Source organism: Lineus longissimus, chromosome 5, assembly GCF_910592395.1.
Source record: "Lineus longissimus chromosome 5, tnLinLong1.2, whole genome shotgun sequence".
In the NCBI taxonomy this organism is placed as follows: domain Eukaryota; kingdom Metazoa; phylum Nemertea; class Pilidiophora; order Heteronemertea; family Lineidae; genus Lineus; species Lineus longissimus.
Window position 1 is genome coordinate 6499144 of NC_088312.1, and position 20097 is coordinate 6519240.

The following is a 20097-nucleotide window of genomic DNA, read 5'->3' on the forward strand; positions in this document are numbered from 1 at the left end:
GCAATAACTTTGGGTGGCCAGCAATTAAAGGAAGGGTGGCCCATTTAAAATATCCATCGACATGCGCATTAGCGTACCTTCTACAATGGAGGGCAGGTTAACATGAAGGGTTATTGTGTTCTCATATCTGTCCAGGATTTGATGAAACTGGGTATCGATGAATGGGATGGATTGGTCTTCCTGGCCGGAGTATTCAATAAAAACCTGCAATAAATGGAAAAATTTTATTTTATTTTATATTTTCTAAAAAGTGGTAAAGATATTTCACTTGGTTCCGAATATTAGGTCACTCTCTATTCTGTTGATATAACATGTTCTTTCTACTAAATCCGGAAAGCAGATATAACATCAAAAGTCACCGCGGTGCCCACTGTCTGATTTGCCTCGGTGAGACAATCTCTTACTTCTACAACTAAGGAAACGGCCGGGGAAGATTTTACCTCAGCTTTACAAATTTCATTATTGTTATCGCAAACATTCAATTATTGATTGAAAGTACCCACATCAACTTGTCGGCTTTTAAAGGATTAAAAGGATTTGCTTCCAACAAAGACAAAGATAGCTATAACACTCAGACTGCTGTTTCGGATTTCAGATTGAAATTAGGAGGTTTGAAGTAAACAAGTCAGCATGTTGACGAGAGTACAAAGGGTTTCATGTACTTTCCCAGAGGAACCAACTTTTCAAACCTTATTGCTCTTGATGAAGCCTTCCCCTTTTAGAGTGCGTCCCAGGCTTGACAGGTAGCGGACTTCTCCCGCTCTCTCCAGAACGCAACGCATGTTTTCTGTGGGGACGTCTAGGATCTACAAAGCAAAGAAGATAGAGAGGCTGAATGCGATAGGTCAAATGGAGCAACAGCTACAATACAAGGGGTGCAGAGATCATGTCATGATGTTGCAGGTTCTCACTGTGCTGGAAAATCACTGAAGTCACTGATGCCTTTAGAAGAGAAACCTAGTACTTAACAAGCAAATCCTGGAAAAATCCTCTGGGCATGTTAGTTCTCTCGTACGAATCCCGACAGCAATTAACTGCTGTTTGCTGCACTGGATTGATACCCATGGAAGTACTCGAGTCAAAAACAAGAAAATAAATCACCCAACGCCTAACTTAGCAGTAATGATGATGAATACATACATGTAGGAATGAACTCGAATAATATATTGGACAATGTAGCATGCTACAGATAGCTAGAGGGCACTTTGAGAGGTTTCTATGACCAGTCAATGAGGGCACGAGAATTCATTAGTCACTTATAAGACTGATTTCCCATGATCAATGGTGATAGCTGCCAGATGAAGCTCTAAATAATCTATCTGTATTAACGCATACAGCTCCACAGTGTCTAGGATAAGATGGAGACAGGACAGGGGACATCCTACCAATGTGAATGACAGAACTGCCCATGGATGAGTTCAATTGAGGTTTTTACCTCCTTAAAACGGTGGCATTTCAAATCACAACCTCTGTCTCTATTCTAATTTAGCCATTAATCGAAAGACGAAAACCTTTCTGATTCCATGCTCAGAGCAGAATCCATGCACAACACAATTTACCAAGTAAATGACTTGTCCAAATAGGCAAAAAACACAAAGTCATAAAAACGTAGAATTGACATCCGCTGGCATTAGGCGTAATGGACAATCAGAGCTTGGAAGGACAGTTTGACAGGTTGTTGCGTGTTATGAATGTAATGGTCAATCGAACTGGGGAGATTGCAGCTATCATTATCTATTTGCAGCATTGAGGAAAATAGCTCTCGAGTTCAAGGTCTTCGGGGATATCCGGATTGATGGCCTGCCACGTTTATGTAATAGGCTATCAATATTGACAGGGATGATGCAGCAGGGCTGAATCCGATAGACATTAGGGATCATCTCTAATAGATTCTGCAATGCACTGTAAACCTCAAGGTAATGTGATGAAAAAATACCCACACGATTACCAGCATGGAAACACAAAATACTTCTTTGATATGGAGAGGGGGGTTTACAAGGAGCTTAAAGGGACTCCAAAGACAGCTGTTAGGCATCTTCCCCATAGAGCTATACCATATACTATACTATACTATACGCGAACAATAGTTTCATGGTCATGCACCCTTTGTGAAGCCATTGTTCGCGAACAATAGTTTCATGGTCATGCACCCTTTGTGAAGCCATTGTTCGCGTATAGTGTAGTATACCGTATACCTCTATGGGGAAGGTGCCTTAGGTTCGCAAGATAAATTTACAGGAAGTCCCCAAAAGGGGTCTTGCCCATCTCAAAGTATGTCAAAACTAAGTCCTTGGCTGAACTACACCTTGTTTGACTGCTTCAATCATCAAATCCCACGCAACTAAAATTAGTATCAGTGTTCACAGACACTTCACTTCCCACGCAAGCCAAGACATGGAATACATTCTTGATGAAATCCCACGCTATCTAGTTCATTAAAACACTCGGATGTTTTCAAAGTTGTTGAAAATAATGTTCAAAATAATTGGCGGAAAAAGACACTGTAACAAATTTAATGATGTACCCTGCAGACAAAGGATTGTATTTTCAAAGGATCATTGACAATTTAAGAAAGGTGGAGAAGAAGAATAACAAGAAGAAGAAGAAGAAGAAGACAATGTGCCATGATAGATATCATTATAAGTAATGATCGTCACGTAAGCTCTGCCAGACAAAGATGCTGTCATTCCTTTGCTCGTCATCTCTTTTTAGCTGAGATGAGTTGCAAGGGTGTCTTTGGCAGGGGATTTAAGCAATCCTACACACCAAGCTTGACAGCATTATAACGTTTTTCTGTCATCATTGCGCGAACAGTACTTTTTGCAATCTATTCCTACCTCTCCGATCAGCTTCTGGAACTCGGCAACAGTCTGTGTGGTGTAGGCACGCACATTTACTGGGGGTAAGATGTTATCATTCTCGACGTCAACAACATGGACACGACACGTCACACCTGAAAGAATAGAAAGGAAATCGAAATAAGGCAAAGATCTGATGAAACGTGTACAGTATGCATTTCATTTGACGGATTGAGTTTTTAGTGATTGTAATATTAACACAAAAACAATCCCGTACAAATTTTCCCACCAAACCATTCTGTTAATGGCATTATTTTTGTTCCATTGTCTTGTCGAATCATAAAGAAGTGTCCTGCCGATGAGAGGCAGTTTTTCTCATATCTTAACCTGTCACAAAGTCTGCCATTATCTCCTCAATGTCATGATGTGGCATTAGACTTATGACCATCATGCTAACGGTCATCCCCTTCACAACTGATTGGCTTTCTTGTCTATTGCTCAACATCAAGTGCAATATTCATGTCAAAACATCAGCGCTCATAATCTCTGAGTTCCTGGATCTGATTAGTCTTTTGCCATTATCGTAATCTAGAAGATCTATAAGATGCAAATATGAAATACTGCATCAAGAGGTTGAGTGGCACCCTGTACAAGGTATAATTTATATGTAACTGGGCTATGTAAGAAGTATCTCTTTCAACTTGCTTAAACAAACCAGCACAGTATATCCATAGTCTACCCTTTTAAATACATTGTTATTCTGCATGTTCTGGAATAATCATACACCCTGGTGGTTGAGAGGCAAATTAGTTGGCACCGCTAAATCAAGACATACATGTACAACACCCCTTTTAACAGACGTCTCTGAACCAACATTCCCAGTGACATAAATATCATGACTAGAACGAAGGACAAATCATTTTTTCCACATATTTTACTAAAAGCGCAACACATGAATAATTAATTTCTCCTGTCTGACACAAATCCAGGCCCCCAGAACATTTCCATCATTGGAAAGAAAAACGCTCATAAATCACTGAGAAAAATAGAAGTTCGAGAATGAGACTATGCAAAGGAAACAATAGTAATTATCCTCATCGCTCATTTTACTTTAATCTTTTCCCATTTTCCTGAAGCAATCAAACGCTAAAGTACCACATTATGCTGTAATTTTTTGCATTACGTTTCTGAAGAAATCATTTTGCAAAACAATTTCTCTACACCACCACCCATATCTTGAAATGTTCTTCAGTTTTGTTTTGCAAGCAAAAGATACTTCACCGGGAGGGGGTTTAGTAGGTATAGTGGGTTTAATTCTTGCCTATGTCATTGCCTCTTTCCCCAGGAGTATTGGGCACATTGCTGGCATAGTCATAGAAAGAACGTTCTTGTGTCACTTCAGACCAGAAGCTAATGGATAGTGATGGTAATTGAGTGATGGCGTGTTTCAGTGGTTAAAGTCTTGGCTTTGATTGCTGGCACTGCCACTCTAGTTTACAACCCTAAGAGACTTGCTTCACTAAGATTGCTCCATCCCTTGAATGAGATGTAGATCCAGGATTCTTTGTAGCTCGTGTCCAGAACTACCCAAGTGAAGAGCGGGCTTTAACAGAACGACCCAAAGTCTGAGGAACTACTATCATGCAACTGTAGTGACATGCAAAAAACCCGCTAATCCTGCAATGGAGAAGGAACAATCCATCATATCAATTGAGAATAAGTTATCCTATAAATGCTGAATGAACACTGAAGAAGAAGGGTTGTGCCGAACGTTGTTTTTAGATTGTTCGATCCATCATTTCAGTATATTATTCTCTTTATTCTCAATACAGATAAAAACAAACCCAGGACACAGATTACTCATTAACTACTGCCATATGGTTGCAGCCCCAGACAGATTGTCTCTAAACAAGGGTACATCGGTAGCTGCAAAGATGCCGATTACTACAAGAAACAGGACCAGAAAAACACCAGAAAAGTAACTAAAGACACCATGCAGCTTCACAAGTAATCATAGCCACAGTTTATCTTCGGGAGATACTCCATTATAAAAAGTTTGCGTGACAACAAAAAAGATTAGCATGAATGATGAAGCCTTGGCGGTATTGTGAGTGTAATTTGCTTGGATGTAATTCTCTCGTTTATCATAACTAAGGTAGGGTGTTTACTGATGGCGATGCGACACCACAGGCCACAGACAGGCGCCTAAGCAATTATCATTCATAATTTCCTGCAGGGAGGTTTTTTTTCATAACATCCTTGAACAGTTATGTGCATTGCAGCGATATTTTTTTGAGTAATAACCGATTCCAGTCACAGGCACCGGCAATGACCCCAACAGACAATGAATATTGCACTTTGTTGTGATAAACATGGCTTGTCTGCAGTGCGTTTTAAACAGACCTTGTCAACAAATCCGTACAAAGGCAATGACGTGGCCAAGGACCATGACCATTGTCATTGACTGGAATATGGTTACCATTATGGTTACAGAGAATTTTACCTCTGACCTTGGAAATGAGGTTAAGGTCAAAATGTTGCAACATCTACATTGAGCTTCATCTGATCAATGATATACATGCTCTGCTAAAAAAGGAAGACATCTGACAACAACGACGACAGATGACAGCGCTATGGTGCAATTCAAAAACCTTAAGCGTAAGTGTTGACCAACCACGACCCATGGTCAAGTTCAAAACAAAGAGGGCATCGGTATAAGCGTCGACACACCATGACCCACAGCCAAGCTGAATGAAGTGGGAATCAGCATAAGTGTTGACATCCACCACCTAATAAGTTATTAGAACAAGTCCTTCCCAGTCATTTCTGGTCATGAAAGGAATCGATATCGTCATCATATAATTATCCTAACCAATCGAATCAAACTAATACGGGAAGTAAGTTTGGCAGCGGGACCAGCTTAACCTGACTAGACACGATCCTGCTCTCCATACCCCAGGGAACAGAAGTCTTTACGAGACACCAGAAAATGGCGAGCTATTTCCGTCTAATTATCTCCTTTGGTCATTCATGTTCCAAGTTTTAGATGGCCATTCGACCCCCCCCCCAGGCGCATGGAGATGGAAACTTTCAGGAGAAGATGGATTTCTAAAGTAAAAGCCATTCCATATATACTGTGAAGCTTTTTGATTTCGTGGTGAGATAAAGTGAAGAGAGTTGACGGGGAAGGGCCAAGTTGACAGTAAAGCGTAACACAAACGAGCAATCTAAATTGTTGGTGCTAGACAAATCCACCACTAGAATATCTACTTTAGGTCTTTACTGATGATAAATTGTCTTTTAGATTAGAATAGGATTTAGTTTGACAAAACGTCCAACATGTCCAAAGTAATTTATTTTAAGGTAAATCATGCTATGATGATGCATAATAACTTGGAAACTGAGAGAATAGCAAGTGGTTACTTGATTTATGAGGGAAATCTTAAGAATGAAATTGATCTTCAAGAATACAGATACTTCAGATGAAATGTTGTTTTGAATTTCTATGCGAAAGTCGATAAGGATCAGCATTAGTGAGTCTATCTCAAGACCATCAGCAATATTTGACCGGCATTCTCCTGGGGCATGACCGGAACTCCAATCATTAATGACATTGTTCCATCCCCACTGAAATTAGCTACCCTGCCCTTATAATGGCAGAGACTGGGCCATTTCATTATTTCGAGAATCTCTCTCATCTGCTAAACCTTTGCTTGTTTTCTGAATGGAGATGATAAAGCAATGTTGACCATGAAGATTTCACGTAAACAGGTTTACAATACAATATCATCAAGTACTTCATAATGAAATAACAGACAAATTGCATCGAAATGACTGATTAAATAATTCAATTAGCAGCCCTAAGTAATTCATCAAGAAATTAATCAATCAGGGCTTGAGTGATCTCTGGGTTATCAAGACTTAATCAGTTTATCACAATCCCTGAGATGAGGTGATGACCTTGAGGCGCTTTAAGGTCAACTGTCCAGATGATTAGGACTGGACTCTTTCGCTACCGTATCTGGTACATACCAGGTGCGTATCCTGGCCTGCCATAATTCGTTCTGCTTACTTTTGCCCACAACATAGCGGGATAGTTTCCCTTCAGTAAAGACTGACTATGAATGCAATGCAAGATATGCCCTGATATATGATGGCCTCTAGTTGTAAATACCATTAAGTGTCGATGCAGAGGGTGCATTAGACCTTATGGGAAGGGTCAAAAAGATAACTTAATCAAGGCTAATGGTTATCTAATTAATAAGTTTGGGCTATTTTTAGGTATTACTTAGGATAGGTCTGATATCACAGCAACCTTCTTTGATCTTTTGTGCAAATGTATTAAAGATAGCTTGTGGTAGGTCACACTTAAGTGATTGCTAATTCAGCTCTGCCATGCCATATGACACTGTATTCCTAGCATCAAAAAACGGTTGGTTCATCAGTGAAAGGACAAACACTTCCTGGCAAGTGAGTTTCTCACTACTGATCAGACCATGCTTTGCTAGGCAGTGACCCCACAATATCTCATAAATCTTAGTTCGTACCACTGAATAATTGATTTTAATCATGAAATGGTCTTAACAAAAGCCCGTGTCAGTTTCATGCTATTCGCCCAAATGAGGAAGCCAAGATTCAGTGAGTTGAGCTGATATGATCAAATCGCCGCCAAATCCTATATTTAATATTCAGTAATCAATGTGATATCATATTTTCGATTCTCGTTCTCTGTTGATAACAGGTTCTGGCAGCAGATGATTGGCTATTGAATTGCTTGTCAAGTTAACCTTTAGAATGTACTGGTTCAGGCTAAATTATAGGGCTTCAATATGACACATTCCAAGAAATGAGAACACCTAGCAACCAACCAATGGGTTGCACTTCACAAGGTTATTCACTAAAGTTAATTTTTGTGTGCATTATTGATATAAATAAGAGTGGAGAATGAGATGAATGGTATAAGTCTTGCCCTGCTCCTACTTACAGCTTTTGTGGCATGGAATGGCTCATAAAGGTGTAAGCCAATCCAAAAAGCTGTCTTTCTTGACAAATTTGGGGGGGGGGGGGCAGAGTGAAAAGGCATTATCATGATGAATTAGGTGATCACATATTAATAGACAAAAATTTTCCCACAAAAATAGTTGCACGTTAACCAGATATACTGACTTCAGTCACGAGAATATCCCACACAAACACCAATTATTTAATTCATCAACAGCCTCCTAGGTGGCCAAATTTGTTCCATGCAGTGCTGCCACCGTGGATATATTTAATGAACTAAAGCTATTTTGACTTCAATTTCAAAAGCTGCTTTTAAGTTTTAATTTTTTACATTTGGTTTGAGTTTAGATGACTACCAACTAATTTTTCATTATTTCCAGTGAATCTATGCAATCCCTTTTTATTGATTAAAGTCTCAAGCAATGCTTCAACCACTTTGCCTCAGTCAGCATTCACACACGAAGGATTGATAGTCAACTGGTTGATTCGGCTACTTGTCGAGCTACCTGTAATCTCATCCGAGCCACCGGTATTCTGGATATGTTACCGCAGGACTTAGTCACTTCCCCACTAGGATGTTACTGTGCACACACCAAAACAAGTCGTAAGCAGATTAGTACCGGGCACCACATCCGCCAATCCTGTATTTGATAAGCTGCTGGCCGGCAATAGCCTGCATTAATAAGAACATCAGCAACGATACCTTACAATAAAGCAAGATGGGATCAAAGATATTATATCAGCGAGTCCATCAAATGACGGCCACTAAATGAAAGAATCATCCAAAGAGTGAATAGTAGAGATAGCGACGATCAAACAACATTTTCCGATAAAAGTTGAGAACTAACGACAAGGGATGCCGTAATATGATCTCCGTTGCATGGAAATGAAGCCAGCTGTAGCGCTGGCACTAGTTTCCCATTCACTCAGGAGACAAAATGAATTGACTTTTCCCATTCAGGAAGGAGTGAATCGTCTTGTGAAAAATGTTAGGTTAGCGGCAGTTGATCAAAAGCTTTTGGGGTTAATAAACCAGTCATCAGTTTCTGTCATCAAATGCAAGAAACGGATCCAGAAAGACACCAAACTAGCTGATAGTAAGGTGTATTGACTGGTTAGTTTCTTTGTGATAACCTTTGATTTGTAATGCCTTCATGAGATATAGAGGTAAAATCGATGCTACAGGTGCAAGTGGGGGCACTGTTATTAAAGCTAATACAGAGGAAACACTGGTTACATAAAAATACTCCTTCTATTTTTAGTCCAGAATCAGCATCCTTGACATGCACACACAAAGTTATCTATTTCTCGAGGTGATTTTTAACATTATTCACTTCGTCACATTGTCGGAAATTCATAGGATATTCAGCGTCCAATCTGTTCCCGCCATTAGCAAGTCACAAGGAACCCGATGCCAGATTTACCTTAATCTAGCATTTACTTATGGTAAAAAGGGCATAAAGCAGCCAAGGCGAGATCCTATCCAATATCATGACTTGTATTTGTGATTTACGACATTAAAGGATAATAAAGAATTTCTATCGAGTTGTTTGGCTGCTGGTGTGAGGCAAGAAAGGGAGTAATTGGAGTGATTCCCAGTAAAGTACCTCGGTGGCAATTATTGTTCTTGCAACATTTGTGAACATGAATAGCATCAATAATAAATATGTTTACTTCATCAACAATAGGCAACCTGACATCGAGATTATTGAGGTGGTCTAGTCAAATGAGACATTTGAAATCATTTTTGGCAGTACTTTATTAACACACCTTTACCAAATGGCAGACAGTGACTCCAAGCACATCTGAAACATTTTTCAAAAGTGACATTTTACTTAATTGGGCATGAATAATTAACAAGATGGAGCTAATTAGTATGACGACATTAAAGTAACAGCTAATTAGTCTGATGACATCAAAGTAACATACGGGATGTAATAACAATAAAGTTCATTTCTGTCAAACTCTGTATTAAAAGTTCATTATTTTATTTCAAATTATAGACTGAACAGTTCATGGGTGGAACATCGTTCATCCAACCGTCTGAACGCCCAACCAAAACCTGGTTAAAAACTGGCCATTTTTTTAATGGATGTTACAAGCGACATCCATGTAACAACAGGACGCGTCTTCCATATCAGAGAAAGGTCACCATACGCTCATGATTACAAATGGAGATGGAATCAGCCGATTTCAAAGCGATACGAGCTAAAGGAATAAGACCCGTTTGATTTCTACGGTTATTTAATTCATGAGAGTGCCTTCATCATGTCTGACTTCTGATAGTTCATTAATTCACATCCTGTGCCACCGGAGCTCTAAATTGGGACTTGATGAGCTTAGCTTGTCTCGGTTTCCTCACTTTGGTCAAAGGACAGACACCGTCTATCGATAAACAGTTTAAAATTTACCGATCATCAAACGGTGAACACTGAACTGAACTTGAAAACCTTCATGGCAACCTCACTTATTGTAGTCAATGCTCCTTCACTATTATGTCCCATCCCATGGTGTACTCTAAATTGCATCTTTTGAATGAAGATCCATTCCTAATAAAAGATTAAACATCTTTCAAACCTCCATAATGTTTCCCTTGTGTTCATTCAATTACATGTAAGGCGTCATCCACGTCATTAAACTATCAGATCAATTTTGATTAAAATGTACTAAGGCACGGCGACCATTTAGAACCACAGTTAATCTTATCTTTTGTCTTTATTGCCACAATGACAAGTGACTTTAGCAGCATTCATGGACTACTAATGCTTTAATGTCTTTTTCCATTTGAGATCTTTTACTATCTTGATTATTGAGTTCAAGAATGCGTCCATACAACTGTCTTGCTTCTAGAAAGAGAAACTGTCAGTGACTCCCTCTATACTGTAAACTTTATTTTTAGGGGCCTTATAATTTCAAGAGTGGGCACAATCGAAAACTTAAGGGGCGTGGAAACTGTTTTTATCATTCAAAAATGCACCCATTCGCAGAAATAAATGAAAGAAACATATGAAAAGTATGTTTTTGCAAATATTGAGGATCACAAAAAATGGAGTTTACAGCTTTAAAGTTATCAGTGAAGAAGTTAAACTCTAAAATAGTAATGGCTAAAACAAATAGGGTTAGTAAAGTGCCATTAAAGGCAAGTCAACCACACCATTTGCGATAAAAGGTTTATAGGATATGACAATGTTATGATTGTTAGAGTGAATTAGCCGAATTTTGTTGGTGAAGGTACTTCAGCTGGGTTGAAATAGGAATGTTGGCTTAGTTGTCCATCAAGTATTTCCAACTGAAGTAAGCTCAATATGTATCTTTCTCTCTAAATTGGTTGCTATAAATTCCTTTCAAATATCTGAGAGTGCGTGTTAGATTACTCCAAATTGTTGCAAAGTGTAAGTAAGTATCACTGAGCGAACATTTCCATTTCGGCTTCAAAATCAAGTACAGGAACACAACATACCACACTTAATAACCCTGCCAGGTACCAGACAAGTAATAGCAGTTGACAAGACAAATTGTCAGTCTTGTTTTGCATTTGAACCCAGAGTAAATGATTCAAGACAGAAAATAATCAATCTTGCTGTGAGAAAAATTTAAAGCTAGCAGGAACATTAGCATGAAAGCATCTATTAAAAAATCCACAATACTCTTACTATACCTGGGAAACTTATTGACAATATCATTTCCCATCTTGTTGTGCGGAACAGCAGGAGGGCAATTATGCAATATTTCCTTTGGATGAATCTCCGATTAACACAGCTCAGCGAGACAGCAATAGTCTACAATGTTTACCCAAACAATCATTTGTCGAGCTAGACAACGTAACTGATTTCTCCCACCACAAATATCACTAAAATGATGTTCTTACTTATGTTACCAACTTAGAAAGTTTTCCGACATGAATGAACAAGTCTGTGCTCTTTCTGTGGAATAGAGCTGCAACCTAACCTGATCATGTTGTGCAAGAGTTAGCCAAATACTATCAATGATACGAAATAAGATTGCGGTGTTATCATGAATCTCGTTTCGGATGATCAGATAGAAAGATTGGATCCTCTTTTGCTGGTGTGCTTATTTGAGCAAAATGTTGACATAAATAGATCAGACATGGGACACGAGTTCAAACGGACTAAACTCGATACTATCTGAAAGTGATCCACCATCTACCTCATCTTTTACATCTGGCATTCGGAAAACATTCTATTTCGATTCATGTAAGTAACATCTCTGCCAACATACAAGAACCTTTTTATGGAGGTTGCTGCATCATCTTGGTCATCACATTTTTACACACATTGAATTTAATGCTCTCATCTAAGCAAACAATTATTCCATACACCTTACAATCCAATCTTACTCCCAATAGAACTTTTTCGTATTCTGTCAATATAACACCAGCCTTCTTTTCAACGACCCGGTTATCACAAACACCGATGTTTCCTCATGTCACTTTTTAGATGGCTGATAGCTTTTGCCACGACCCCGCGTTGAATCTTTGGATGATACAAGGTATTGACTTTGATGCATCACTGGTTCATCACCTTTCCCAGGTCTGCTGGCGCCAAATATGCCAACACAAACGTTTTCCCCTTACAAGCTGATATTAAGCAAGCAAAGGTTTCATTACGATGTCAAACTAGTCATGTTGACATTCATCAGGATTTGAAAAAAACGAGACCCATGGTAGAATGGCTAAGCAGGCCATTTGACCTTGAGTCACCCCAAACCTTTTTCACAGTGAATGGATGGAGGCTGGCAGGCACCAATACTGCACAAGCCTTCCTAACATAAAAAGTTTTAAAGTACTTTATTTGTAGAACAGGACCTACAATTTGTATTGCAGCAAGTCATCGAACTCCTGATCTGGTCAAAGTCAAAGTCATTGATTGACGGGATAACTGGGGTTCAAAGATGAAGATGCTGATGATCATAGCTTCAGGAGTTTCCACAAAGCCGCAAGTGAGGAGTAATGTGATATTGTTGAACAAAATGGTGGATCAGATACAAAATAAATGATACGAGAACGCACTGAATCAAAGATCATCATTTTGAACTTACTAGAAAAAGGTACATGTGGTTGAAATGGAAAAAGTGTTTGTAATTTTCACCAGAGTAGCCAAGCAAGGCTCTGCCTTGATTAGACACCTAGCATATCATGTCTCACTTCTACTCAGTATTACTAGACCAGAAAGTTATGACCAACAATCTCTCGAATGGCAAGATCTCTGTCGGTCAGATTTACCAGATATTAAGTTCATTTGTGTCGTATTTCATATTTCATATAATACTGTTCTGAAGTGCCATTGCCATTCTAGAAACTCATCTCGAGAGTATTTCATACGCCTCCCTGCACTTCAAGGTCCTTCAAATGCAATCAGAGCCATGACGATATCTTAGACAATAATAGCAGATTGGTCAGCAAAGGAGTCACAAAAACCAATCTGGACAGCTGGCTCTCTCCAACTGTTATATCATAAATCATTCATTGGTGATCATACCACAGTTACCTTTTTTTTAAGGTATTGCATGATATTATAAACCAACCAAGTTTATTCTGGCTATATGTAAGCAACTTGGTTGATTTCAGGAAGTTGACAGATCTGTACCACAGACTACACACAGGCTACAGCTGCCATCCCCAGCAAATCAAATTGATTGCACCAGATCTGGTGCGTAGTAGTCAGGCCATCCAGGTTCAAAAGGTTGATACAGATCGAGTCTCAGATGAGGAATACATTTATCACAGGTCATAACACCCCCAGTTCTCTAACTGTGGATATTACACATCTGAAGACCATAAATTTAACCCCCAGGTCTGCCTAAAATACCCATGTATCATTTCAAACAACTGTCTCAATGCACTTCAGGTGGTGTGTGGCTCTAATCTTTCTTATTCCACAACCGTTGAGCTATAAAACAGCTAAACACGCCTCAAAAGTGATAAATCAAGAAGGATGTTTTTACCCACTTCCATATTGACCATGCAAGAAGTATCAGGTGCTACATTATAGCTTTCTTTTTCACCAGAATTTTTCACATGCAATATTCATGGAGTATCTGAACACAACAACACTGACACGACGCCAGTTTCTAGTTTATTGCAGGAGAATGTCAAAGTTTTTCACTTCGCCATCATATTTGATGATAAAAGCAAAAAATTACAATTTTTATATCTGCATTGAGTGCTGTTCACAAGAAGGTAAAAGAAATGCTGCTGCTTTTGGTCAGTTTAGCTGACATTAGTTCAACTATCAGGAATGCACATTCCAAATTTTCAAGGTGAAGTTTGGTCAAAGGTCAAGTCCTTTCGGGTCCATTTGCAAGGAATTCTTAAATGAACGATGCATAATTGACAAGGAAACAAACAAGGTGGTGTCAATGTACCAAACCCATTTCCAGACCACCCTGGGATAGAAACTGATATAAACTTGCTTTCATTTGGCCTGATTGTTAACACATCCACTTTTTTCATGTGAACCTCCGACAAAATTGGGCGTGATTCATTTTTGATGACAAACATGTCAATCTGTTCTTTGCGTGACAGATCCAGACTCCGGTAACCTAATCAGCCAGTTGTATTAATATGATGCATCATTGGTGTCATCATATTACACTTCTAGAGCCACATCTCTGAATTCGAGATTTATCTTTTCCCCAGGAACACCTAATGGACGAAAAGGTGATATTTATTGATGGTCACATGTGCTGACCGCCATTTGACCATTTTTATCTCACATCAATCTGATTTATTAACATCATATCTCATATAATGATAAAGAGAAGCACATCATTAATAATCAGAAACAAAAGTTAGAATTTAAGTAGATGAGATATGGGGAGGGGGGTCAATATAAATGTAGTATTGACTACAAACTTTTAACTACAGCCAAAAAGGATATCTCTACTCCTTTGCTTGCACATGAAATTAGTATCAGCAATCCATAAAATGGTCCATCCACCCTCCATGCCCCAGACATCCGCAAACACAATAAATATGATTTTATTTCGCACATCAAACCAAAAGGGTGCATGTTGGGGAATTTGGTGGACAAGTTATTTGCTTTACTAGTGATTAACTTGACAATTTCTACCAACACATAATAAAATAGTGTCATCACGAATACAAACTGTCACGATTATCATATCTTCAACTGTCACGAGGCGCGAAATGATCGCTGGCTCTTTGAAGTCTTGAAGAATGATCGATTTGGCAAATTTATGGATTGGCGCCAAAGAAAACAATCATGTCGTGGGTTTTTTTCACTAAGAAGATGAGGTCATAGCAACTGACCATTAGATTTTCCTGAGAGATTTGAAAAAAAAATCATGTTCGATATGACTAGGCGAAGAAAATGATTCAGACATGTAGTTGGATAGTGATGTTGGCTACTGTGTTGGTTTTAGAAAAGCTGCACTATAAACAGTTGGACCATTTGGTAAGACCAAGATCCAATTTGGAGTACCCAAATAATTCATAGAGTGTACTCTTCAAAGAGTGAGAATACCAGCTGCATCTTAGTAAAGGTTACGGTTTAAAACCTTTTAAAAACTTCCATTTCAATTTATTTTCATGATTTGCCAAGATGATGTAGGATATTTTGTCACTATTGATTGGCGAGATAAGGCACTTAGGCATGTTTGCCCCAGGCTGTGATCTAGGCTGCAGACTTTTGAATAAATGAAGCTAGTTTGAACAGTTGCAAGCAGTTTCAAAACACTAATCTCAACTGGTATTCAGCACAGAAGGTTTTGTATATTTTTCCTTTTTAGTATTCAGTTGTTCAAAGCTAACAGGTCAAGTGAATTTTCCACGACCAGCCTACTCCTAAGATTTTCACCGCCCACGAAAATGTTCCTTCCTGCTGTGCATAAACTGCTAAGTTAAGTAGATTCGGTGTGCTGAACTTGTGATTAAGTAGTGTTCTATTCAGAAACTCTTGTTGTGGAATTCCTTAATGAGGAATATAAGCTGATTCAGAGGCAGCAAAAATGGATTTGGTCGACCCTATTTTGCCTTTCTATTTCAATAACAAATAGATTACCTGCGCCAAAACATTTTTTCCCAGAAGTATTTTTCGCTATTTGCCTGATTTGATTCAAAAGTCAAATTGTCTATTATGTCATAAATCAAGGAGAAAATAATCGATTTGAAAAAAACCTGTCATTACCTCGAAGTCATCTGTCACAGATTTAATTAGAATTTGATACAAAGCTTAAAATGATAATCCGAGATTCATATCATGCAGGAAATTCTATCATCATTAGTTTGACTGTGGCTAATGGGTTTTTTAACTACTATTATTTTTTCATTGCAAACTAATGATTCCAGAAATCAGAACCCCAATTTGAAGAATTTGGGACGACAATCTTCTTAATTTGAAACTGAATCAGAATTTTTGCCCTAGTGTCGAAGTTATGCAAAGGTACCTTGCTAGCTTCCCATGCTAGTGCAGGATCACAGATTGGATGGAAAAATTGTCAAATTTAAAGAACGGCGGTGCAGGATAAGATCAGTTTGGGTGATTTAAAAGATTGAGATTCACAGCGACCTTGAAGGCACCTGGGTTCTCTGAGGCGCTGATCTTCATGGACCGCAAATTCTAACCAATGATGGTTAGGGGCATAAAGGTGTTCTTTAATACCTAATCTACCCAATAGGAGAGCTTAGTCCTTCAAAAGGGTGTAAACCAACCCTTCAGCAAAAAGTTAACAGAATCACTGATGAGAGAAAAAGAGAACAACCGGACAACAACTTTATCAATCTTGCAATGAGCAAACAACTTATACAATTGCAAGCAACAGCAAACAAGTCTGCTAATTATCCAAGTATAGACTCTTATAGAAAGAGTGGATAAAACATCATACGAAGTATAAAGCATCAGGGGAAATAAAGAAAAAGGAATCTGGGTACAAACCGACAAGAGATGGACCTGTCACAAACAAAGCCTGCTACTTGAGGCCATAATGGCTTGCCACTCCTTTGATACGTGGACAAAACATTACTGGTATCGCCATTACGGAAGTAAATTGATGAAGATCATAAGCGTCCAAGAAGAGGAAGCAACAGTAATGGCCAAGATAATGCAGTACAAAGCAACAAAAGATGATGGTCAAAATGTAGTGGAAAACGGCACTCATGCGTGAGATCTTGTTAGGTATCGCCTCAACGGTAAAGCTCCTAGTACAATAGATACAGATTGGGATCCAGACAGAACAATTGGCTCAATCTCATCAGACCTAAAGTCCACAGGAAATACATTTACCATCAGGATCCAATAGTTATTGTCTTATTGCTTCATCAATAGACAGGATTAGCAAACACCCGACTCCGACTGCGAGTACGATTGTTTAGTTCTGCCAGTTAGCAGCATGGCTACTCTCAGATGATGCACCAGCTTTTAGAAATTGGTGAAAATCCCATCCCACAAAAACCTCATTTTACAGAGAGTTATTGCCATCCAAAGTTCATCACTGGCTATCAGCGTTTCCCAGAGAACATATAGGTTAAGAAACAAGTCATGAATCTTCGAGAAAAGATTAATTGTACAGGGAGAGCGCTTATGAGTAGATGCAGGACTATACTTAATCTTGGAGCGTAAAAAAGAGTTGAATAGTAGAATGGGGACAATAGAGCGACTGACCTTCATACCATGGAAGGGTTTTCAATGAAGGATTCTTTTTTGATAGCCTTGCAACTAAAAAAGAAACCAGCTTTTCTGTTCTTTCTCCAAGAGAACCTCTCCATACCCGTTTGTTACAGCAAAACTGATTGAAAGTTGGCTGTGATTTCCCCAATGGACAAAAACAACGATTACGCCAAGTTCATCTTCAGAAATATTGCTCACTCAGCATGAATCAAAGCTTTTTTTTCAGCATAGACATCTCAATTCTGTTTTTAAGCCAATACCATTCAGTTTTCTCGTCAAACTTTTTTCAGGATGACAACTATACCCCAAATGGATGATTTTGAAAGTGATTTCTCTTTGAGCTCATAAAAATGGATGGCCCATGGATGGCTCATGGATGGAATGTTGATGATTAATCGCTGTCATGGATCCATGCATGGACACTTTTGCCTGTGTATAGGAACGGGTGCCCCCTGCTAATAAAACATTTACATTCTCAGCTTCTCTCGTGTGGTTGATTTGACCCTCAACAGAGATATAAAGTTTAGTATATCCCAGCAGTTTTACTTTCAGTCACAGAGCTCATTGAAAGTTAAGGCAGCAATTACAGCACGGACCCTTGGGCACATATTTCGATCAACAGAAACATGTATGATAAACTCCTGCAAATCTTGTCTACGCCAAATTGGTCCTTCGGCTCGATGGTGATAGAGTAAGATTAAATCTCTTGAGGACTTTTTAATTGATTAGGCAGCATGTGGTAGTGGAATCACATACTGTTTGACGCATGATCTGTCATACATAATTGGTTACTGAATTTGATGTTTACGAAAAAATTATATGAGGGGGGGAGACCAATGTGAAGTACGGCCAGACGTTCCCGTGTTGGTTGGAGAAGTTGAAGATCATACACTGGACTTCAGCAACCACAATTACTGTCGAGAATCTGACTGCAGCCATACCATGCATTTACGTTTTGTCAAGCCAATACACCACAGAATTTCCTCCCACAGTGTGATTTGCTCTCCACTTTCTAAGCTTCATTCCCAACGAACATGATGAAATTATTCCAAAAAGTAATCCTTCGCCCCCAAATTACCCCTTTTCGTGAATGTGAACATCAAGAGTAACCCAAGCAAGAGCAGCTGTAATGAAATTTCATGCCGAGATGCTTTGACAACGACACCCATTCATTTGCCTTTCAAGACCCAACCAGTAATGGTGCGCACTGATGCATCATGTAATTTCATTTCGGGGCCAAGTTAAACTGAACAGAGTCTTGGTAGGAATCGGTTCTATGCGTATAGGTTGGCACTCGGTGCTAATGGAATTAATGGAAGGTAGGAAGAGTGGTATACCCTTGAGTAGTCGAGATATTTTTGAAACCTTCGAAACCTTCCAGGATAGTTACCCAATTGAATACACCACAGATCAATGTCATGGGTTTCTTTCACGTTTAGCCGCAAATCTAGAATGATTACTCTAGCAGGCTTGCTTTCTTCCAATTCAATTAATATTTTACAGGGGAAAGAAACAATCGCAAGCACTCTGCTCTGCGAGCAGGTGAAAAGAATACATCTATCCTTTGCTTAACAGAACGAGTAAGCAATATTCTCACTTTACAATACATGAACACCCACTAGGACAGGCAACACTATTGATAAGCCATGACACCAGAGGTATTGATAGCCTCGCAGACATTTACTCCGATAGGGACAAATCTCTTCCACAATATGGATTGCTAATTATCACAAAGCAGCCTTATCCCACGCATGTACGACGGCTTTAAGAGGAGACAACCAACAGAATGTGTAACAATAGCCCTCATCAGCTGAAAGACAAGATTAAGCCCAACTTGTGCTGTAGTTGAGATGCCCCAAGAAATAATCTAGCGTAACTTAAGAAGTTTTCAATAACTACTTCATGGGTATTACGCAGGAAAGTTTTTCTCGCCAAGAAATAACACATTGCTTAAAAGATGGTGTCTTATTAAGAGGACGTATAAATTGTCTGGGAGTATAGAGCATTGACATCTCAAATGGCATGCTCCCAAATGACATGGGGATCTTTTAAAGCTGACACGAAAGCATTTAGGGAATACGGCGCAGGGAAGTATGTCACGATAGATGTTTTAGATTACAGCACACTTTTGCCAAAGAAAGTCTCAGCTTTCCTTATTTCCTCAGATATGCAGTATCTCGGCATATCAGAAAAAACCACTGAAATACTTTAAGTGTCACCAACCCGAGACTATTTCTGAATGTACAAGAAACTGGTGTTATTATGCACATGGTTATTCAATCTCATTGCTTTCTCCAACACATCGCCAAAATCAAGTATGGATTAATCTATCCTTGGCAAAATGAATAGGCAATCATAAATACTTCAGCAGATCCCGGCCACAATAAACTGTGACTGACACTTGGAAAAAGTGATTAGCAAACATGCCGGAATCGATATGACGTCTGGCTGATAGATCTAATGAAAGGCGTTCGCGTCTTAGTTCTACACGCTCTCTGGCTCAAGGGAATCACCTTGTGATTGCAATGCACAAAACAATCAGTCGAAAAACTGTGCAGAGTTTTAGAGTACTGCACTAGCTGCAGCTTCGTGATTTCAAATATCCAACCCAAAGTTGAGATAATATTGTTGAGATTTAGTAACACTTGCCT

General features: G+C 39.0%; 1 protein-coding gene across 1 annotated transcript in view; it reads right to left on the minus strand.

Annotated features, from left to right (window-relative positions):
* The window catches only part of LOC135488316 (ubiquitin carboxyl-terminal hydrolase 47-like), a 143960-nt gene that overhangs the window by 9790 nt on the left and 114073 nt on the right, over positions 1–20097 (minus strand). The window contains exons 17-19 of the mRNA XM_064772874.1: positions 2838–2953; positions 690–806; positions 78–204 (exon numbers count right to left, since the gene is read on the minus strand). Of these exons, the coding sequence (XP_064628944.1) occupies positions 78–204; positions 690–806; positions 2838–2953 (360 nt within the window). The remainder of the gene's footprint in view (positions 1–77; positions 205–689; positions 807–2837; positions 2954–20097) is intronic.